The following is a 7,469-nucleotide window of genomic DNA, read 5'->3' as shown; positions in this document are numbered from 1 at the left end:
GGATATTCATAGGGTCTGGAAGTTTTGAAAATGTTCATAGGGCCAGGAAGTTTTGAAAACATTGGTGGATGTTCATAGGGCCTGGAAGTTTTGAAAACATTGGTGGATGTTCATAGGGCCTGGAAGTTTTGAAAACATTGGTGGATGTTCATAGGGCCTGGAAGTTTTGAAAACATTGGTGGATGTTCATAGGGCCAGGAAGTTTTGAAAACATTGGTGGATGTTCATAGGGCCAGGAAGTTTTGAAAACATTGGTGGATGTTCATAGGGCCTGGAAGTTTTGAAAACATTGGTGGATGTTCATAGGGCCTGGAAGTTTTGAAAACATTGGTGGATGTTCATAGGGCCTGGAAGTTTTGAAAATGTTCATAGGGCCTGGATGTTTTGAAAAAATTGGTGGATGTTCATAGGGCCTGGAAGTTTTGAAAACATTGGTGGATGTTCATAGGGCCAGGAAGTTTTGAAAACATTGGTGGATGTTCATAGGGCCTGGAAGTTTTGAAAACATTGGTGGATGTTCATAGGGCCTGGAAGTTTTGAAAACATTGGTGGATGTTCATAGGGCCTGGAAGTTTTGAAAATGTTCATAGGGCCTGGATGTTTTGAAAAAATTGGTGGATGTTCATAGGGCCTGGAAGTTTTGAAAACATTGGTGGATGTTCATAGGGCCTGGAAGTTTTGAAAATGTTCATAGGGCCTGGATGTTTTGAAAAAATTGGTGGATGTTCATAGGGCCTGGAAGTTTTGAAAACATTGGTGGATGTTCATAGGGCCTGGAAGTTTTGAAAATGTTCATAGGGCCTGGATGTTTTGAAAAAATTGGTGGATGTTCATAGGGCCTGGAAGTTTTGAAAACATTGGTGGATGTTCATAGGGCCAGGAAGTTTTGAAAACATTGGTGGATGTTCATAGGGCCTGGAAGTTTTGAAAACATTGGTGGATGTTCATAGGGCCTGGAAGTTTTGAAAATGTTCATAGGGCCTGGATGTTTTGAAAAAATTGGTGGATGTTCATAGGGCCTGGAAGTTTTGAAAACATTGGTGGATGTTCATAGGGCCTGGAAGTTTTGAAAATGTTCATAGGGCCTGGATGTTTTGAAAAAATTGGTGGATGTTCATAGGGCCTGGAAGTTTTGAAAACATTGGTGGATGTTCATAGGGCCTGGAAGTTTTGAAAATGTTCATAGGGCCTGGATGTTTTGAAAAAATTGGTGGATGTTCATAGGGCCTGGAAGTTTTGAAAACATTGGTGGATGTTCATAGGGCCAGGAAGTTTTGAAAACATTGGTGGATGTTCATAGGGCCTGGAAGTTTTGAAAACATTGGTGGATGTTCATAGGGCCTGGAAGTTTTGAAAACATTGGTGGATGTTCATAGGGCCTGGAAGTTTTGAAAATGTTCATAGGGCCTGGATGTTTTGAAAAAATTGGTGGATGTTCATAGGGCCTGGAAGTTTTGAAAACATTGGTGGATGTTCATAGGGCCAGGAAGTTTTGAAAACATTGGTGGATGTTCATAGGGCCTGGAAGTTTTGAAAATGTTCATAGGGCCTGGATGTTTTGAAAAAATTGGTGGATGTTCATAGGGCCTGGAAGTTTTGAAAACATTGGTGGATGTTCATAGGGCCAGGAAGTTTTGAAAACATTGGTGGATGTTCATAGGGCCTGGAAGTTTTGAAAACATTGGTGGATGTTCATAGGGCCTGGAAGTTTTGAAAATGTTCATAGGGCCTGGATGTTTTGAAAAAATTGGTGGATGTTCATAGGGCCTGGAAGTTTTGAAAACATTGGTGGATGTTCATAGGGCCAGGAAGTTTTGAAAACATTGGTGGATGTTCATAGGGCCAGGAAGTTTTGAAAACATTGGTGGATGTTCATAGGGCCTGGAAGTTTTGAAAACATTGGTGGATGTTCATAGGGCCAGGAAGTTTTGAAAACATTGGTGGATGTTCATAGGGCCAGGAAGTTTTGAAAACATTGGTGGATGTTCATAGGGCCAGGAAGTTTTGAAAACATTGGTGGATGTTCATAGGGCCTGGAAGTTTTGAAAATGTTCATAGGGCCTGGATGTTTTGAAAAAATTGGTGGATGTTCATAGGGCCTGGAAGTTTTGAAAACATTGGTGGATGTTCATAGGGCCAGGAAGTTTTGAAAACATTGGTGGATGTTCATAGGGCCTGGAAGTTTTGAAAATGTTCATAGGGCCTGGATGTTTTGAAAAAATTGGTGGATGTTCATAGGGCCTGGAAGTTTTGAAAACATTGGTGGATGTTCATAGGGCCAGGAAGTTTTGAAAACATTGGTGGATGTTCATAGGGCCTGGAAGTTTTGAAAACATTGGTGGATGTTCATAGGGCCTGGAAGTTTTGAAAATGTTCATAGGGCCTGGATGTTTTGAAAAAATTGGTGGATGTTCATAGGGCCTGGAAGTTTTGAAAACATTGGTGGATGTTCATAGGGCCTGGAAGTTTTGAAAATGTTCATAGGGCCTGGATGTTTTGAAAAAATTGGTGGATGTTCATAGGGCCTGGAAGTTTTGAAAACATTGGTGGATGTTCATAGGGCCTGGAAGTTTTGAAAATGTTCATAGGGCCTGGATGTTTTGAAAAAATTGGTGGATGTTCATAGGGCCTGGAAGTTTTGAAAACATTGGTGGATGTTCATAGGGCCAGGAAGTTTTGAAAACATTGGTGGATGTTCATAGGGCCTGGAAGTTTTGAAAACATTGGTGGATGTTCATAGGGCCTGGAAGTTTTGAAAACATTGGTGGATGTTCATAGGGCCTGGAAGTTTTGAAAATGTTCATAGGGCCTGGATGTTTTGAAAAAATTGGTGGATGTTCATAGGGCCTGGAAGTTTTGAAAACATTGGTGGATGTTCATAGGGTCTGGAAGTTTTGAAAATGTTCATAGGGCCTGGATGTTTTGAAAAAATTGGTGGATGTTCATAGGGCCTGGAAGTTTTGAAAACATTGGTGGATGTTCATAGGGTCTGGAAGTTTTGAAAATGTTCATAGGGCCTGGATGTTTTGAAAAAATTGGTGGATGTCCATAGGGCCTGGAAGTTTTGAAAACATTGGTGGATGTTCATAGGGCATGGAAGTTTTGAAAACATTGGGGGGTGCTCATAAGGTCTGGAAGTTTTGAAAACATTGGTGGATGTTCATAGGGCATGGAAGTTTTGAAAACATTGGGGGGTGCTCATAAGGTCTGGAAGTTTTGAAAACATTGGTGGATGTTCATAGGGTCTGGAAGTTTTGAAAACATTGGTGGATGTTCATAGGGCCTGGAAGTTTTGAAAACATTGGTGGATGTTCATAGGGCCTGGAAGTTTTGAAAATGTTCATAGGGCCTGGATGTTTTGAAAAAATTGGTGGATGTCCATAGGGCCTGGAAGTTTTGAAAACATTGGTGGATGTTCATAGGGCATGGAAGTTTTGAAAACATTGGGGGGTGCTCATAAGGTCTGGAAGTTTTGAAAACATTGGTGGATGTTCATAGGGCATGGAAGTTTTGAAAACATTGGGGGGTGCTCATAAGGTCTGGAAGTTTTGAAAACATTGGTGGATGTTCATAGGGTCTGGAAGTTTTGAAAACATTGGTGGATGTTCATAGGGCCTGGAAGTTTTGAAAACATTGGTGGATGTTCATAGGGCCTGGAAGTTTTGAAAATGTTCATAGGGCCTGGATGTTTTGAAAAAATTGGTGGATGTTCATAGGGCCAGGAAGTTTTGAAAACATTGGTGGATGTTCATAGGGCCAGGAAGTTTTGAAAACATTGGTGGATGTTCATAGGGCCTGGAAGTTTTGAAAACATTGGTGGATGTTCATAGGGCCTGGAAGTTTTGAAAACATTGGTGGATGTTCATAGGGCCTGGAAGTTTTGAAAATGTTCATAGGGCCTGGATGTTTTGAAAAAATTGGTGGATGTTCATAGGGCCTGGAAGTTTTGAAAACATTGGTGGATGTTCATAGGGTCTGGAAGTTTTGAAAATGTTCATAGGGCCTGGATGTTTTGAAAAAATTGGTGGATGTTCATAGGGCCTGGAAGTTTTGAAAACATTGGTGGATGTTCATAGGGTCTGGAAGTTTTGAAAATGTTCATAGGGCCTGGATGTTTTGAAAAAATTGGTGGATGTTCATAGGGCCTGGAAGTTTTGAAAACATTGGTGGATGTTCATAGGGCATGGAAGTTTTGAAAACATTGGGGGGTGCTCATAAGGTCTGGAAGTTTTGAAAACATTGGTGGATGTTCATAGGGCATGGAAGTTTTGAAAACATTGGGGGGTGCTCATAAGGTCTGGAAGTTTTGAAAACATTGGTGGATGTTCATAGGGTCTGGAAGTTTTGAAAACATTGGTGGATGTTCATAGGGCATGGAAGTTTTGAAAACATTGGGGGGTGCTCATAAGGTCTGGAAGTTTTGAAAACATTGGTGGATGTTCATAGGGCCTGGAAGTTTTGAAAACATTGGTGGATGTTCATAGGGCATGGAAGTTTTGAAAACATTGGGGGGTGCTCATAAGGTCTGGAAGTTTTGAAAACATTGGTGGATGTTCATAGGGCATGGAAGTTTTGAAAACATTGGGGGTGCTCATAAGGTCTGGAAGTTTTGAAAACATTGGTGGATGTTCATAGGGCCAGGAAGTTTTGAAAACATTACATGGTCATAGGGCCTGGAAGTTTTGAAAACATTGGTGGATGTTCATATGGCATGGAAGTTTTGAAATTGGTGGATGTTCATAGGGCCTGGAAGTTTTGAAAACATTGGTGGATGTTCATATGGCATGGAAGTTTTGAAAACATTGGTGGATGTTCATAGGGCCTGGAAGTTTTGAAAATGTTCATAGGGCCTGGATGTTTTGAAAAAATTGGTGGATGTTCATAGGGCCTGGAAGTTTTGAAAACATTTTTGGATGTTCATAGGGCCTGGAAGTTTTGAAAATACTGGTGGATGTTCATAGGGCCTAGGCGTGTTTCTTAAGATCTCTATCTTTCCTCAGAGTATTCGAACGAGTCGGAAAGAACCGTCTGCTTACTGTAAAAACTACAGTATACTTAAATCTATATAGATCTTTGTTTTTATAAAAAAAATTCCATTTGCATATGTAAACAAATGTAAACCTTTATAGTGCTATTTGTTGCTAAAGATTCTTAGTCAGTAAAATCTTTATTCAAAGAATTGATAAACGACTTTTTATCCATAATAAATTAATACCCAATCGATAATAATAGTCCCTTGATTATATTTCATTACTCAGCTAATTTTCTCAAGTATCATCTACTACAATATAATTATATATGTATTGGTCTAAATAAATGACCGACTGGATAACAAACTAGAGCGAGATTATCATGTTATGTTTCATCCCTCGGGATCAATGTTACTACTCTCAACTTGCAACCCAAAGAACCTCTTCCGGACGCATGTTAGCGAAGTCTGGAAGGGTTTGTCCCGGAACGATATTAAAGTTAATCCCAAAGCGAGCTCGCTCATCGGAGGACACTCCCAAATCAAACCATTGTTCTCTAGTCTTGGGTGGTGCCATAGCCTCTGTACCATGGTCTTCCACTGTCTTGGGCTAGAGTTCTCTTGCTTGGGGGTACACTCGGGCACACTATTCTATCCTATTTATCTTCTACTTGTTTTGTTAAAGTTGTTATAGTTTACATAGGAAATATTTATTCTAATGTTGTTACTCTTCTTAAAATAATTTATTTATCCTTGTTTCCTTTCCTCACTGGGCTATTTTCCCCGTTGGAGCCCCTGAGTTTATAGCATCCTGCTTTTCCAACTAGGGTTGTAGCTTAAAAAGTTATAATAATAATAATAATAATAATAATAATAATAATAATAATAATAATAATAAGTCACGATGCACAAACCGTTAGTAAATTGCCTTATCGTATTTCAAGGCAGAAAATTCAAACCTCTATTGGAACCTGCTTGTTAAGGAAAACGGCCTATTAATCATGACGTAATTACGTGTCCATTAGTGGTTGTTGCCTTCAAACCAAGAATGGGAAAAATCATTTTCCCTAAATAGAAGAAAAAAGATGTGGGAGGTGAGGAGGAGTAGGAGAGGAAGTGGGGGAGGCGGAGAGGAGGTGGGGGATGAGGAGTAGATGGGGAGGGGAGGGGAATGATGGAGAAGGTGGGGAGGAGGAGGAGGAAAGTGGGGAGGATGAGGAGAGGATGCAGGGAGGAGAGGATGCGGGGAGGAGAGGAGGTAGGGGAGGAGAGGAGGTAGGGGATGAGGGGGAGAATGAAGGGGAAGTTGGGGAGGAGAAGGAGTGGTGGATGAGGGGGAGGGTGGGGAGGAGTTGAAGAGTGGGGGATGATGGGGAAGATAGGGAGGAGGAGGAACGGAGTGGGGGATGAGGTGGGGAATGAGGGGGAGATGGGGAGAGGAGGGGAATGAAGGGGAAGGTGGGGAAGAGGAGAGTGGGGGAAGATGGAGAAGGTGGGGAGGAAAAGGAGAGTGGGGGATGATGGGGAACGTGGGGAGGAGAAGGAGAGGAGTGGTGGATGAAGGGGAGGGTGGGGAGGAGGAGAATGAAGGAGAAGGGGGGAGGAAGAAGAGAGTGGGAGATGATGGAGGAAGGTGGGGAAGAAGAGAGGAGTGGTGGATGAGGGGGATGAGAGGGACGGTGGGGAGGAGGAGGAGTAGGAGGAGAGGGAGTTGGGGAGGAGGAGGAGGGAGGAGAGAAAGAGGAGGAGGGGGAGGAAGAAGAAAGGTATCTCGACCGCCCAGTTTATTTTGCTCATTATTTTTAAAACGTATCGTTTCTCACTGCCATTTTTTCCTTGCCAATTTTACTTCTAATTAACAATTTGCTGTTTTTTTTTTCTTTTAGACGGAAACCGTTTTCCCCAGTTTGATATTTGATACAATTTCTTAGGTAACCTGGTATAGCAAAGACAATATATATATATTTTTTTTTATTTGATTTTGGTTTTGGTGTAATAAAATTTTTTTTTTTATTAATGATTTCCTCATTGGTCAAAAAAATACCAGAATTCGTGACAGAAATAATTGGTCCAATTTCCCCTTATACAAAAAAAATAAAATAAAAAATAAAACAATCAAACGAGTATTCAATATAATTTTGTTTTTGTTGAAATGAGATAATTTTTCATTAACGATTTATTCATTTGTAAAAATACTCGATTTCGTGAGATAAATAATTACACCAATTTTCCTCACACAAGAAAAAAAAATAAAAGAAAATGAGTCTTCAATTCAATTTTGTTTTTGATGAAATATAATTTTTCATTAACGATTTATTCATTTGTAAAAAATACCAGAATTCATGACAGAAATAATTAGACTAATTTTCCTCAGACAAGAAAAAAATAAAAATAAAATGAGTCTTCAGTTTAATTTGCTTTTTGATGAAATATAATTTTTCATTAGCGATTTATTCATTTGTAAAAATGCCAAAATTTATGACAGAAATAATTAGACCAA

At 40.1% G+C, this 7,469-nt stretch overlaps 1 protein-coding gene across 1 annotated transcript; it reads right to left on the bottom strand.

The window, feature by feature from the left end:
- Nucleotides 1–5,968: 5,968 nt before the first annotated feature.
- LOC137634859 (uncharacterized) lies at nucleotides 5,969–6,766 on the bottom strand. Its single transcript, XM_068367411.1, has one exon. The coding sequence runs from the start codon at nucleotides 6,764–6,766 to the stop codon at nucleotides 5,969–5,971; it is 798 nt and encodes a 265-aa protein (XP_068223512.1).
- Between the last annotated feature and the right edge of the window lie 703 nt (nucleotides 6,767–7,469).

The sequence above is a fragment of the Palaemon carinicauda genome, chromosome 45 (assembly GCF_036898095.1).
Source record: "Palaemon carinicauda isolate YSFRI2023 chromosome 45, ASM3689809v2, whole genome shotgun sequence".
Classification (NCBI taxonomy): Eukaryota; Metazoa; Arthropoda; class Malacostraca; order Decapoda; family Palaemonidae; genus Palaemon; species Palaemon carinicauda.
The sequence above is the reverse complement of the archived record's forward strand: the minus strand, read 5'-3'. Positions and strand labels throughout refer to the sequence as shown.

What these genes read in the sequence shown, in the direction of transcription:
- LOC137634859 (XM_068367411.1), bottom strand. Translation starts at nt 6,766, where the DNA reads ATGAGCAAAATAAACTGGGCGGTCGAGATACCTTTCTTCTTCCTCCCC.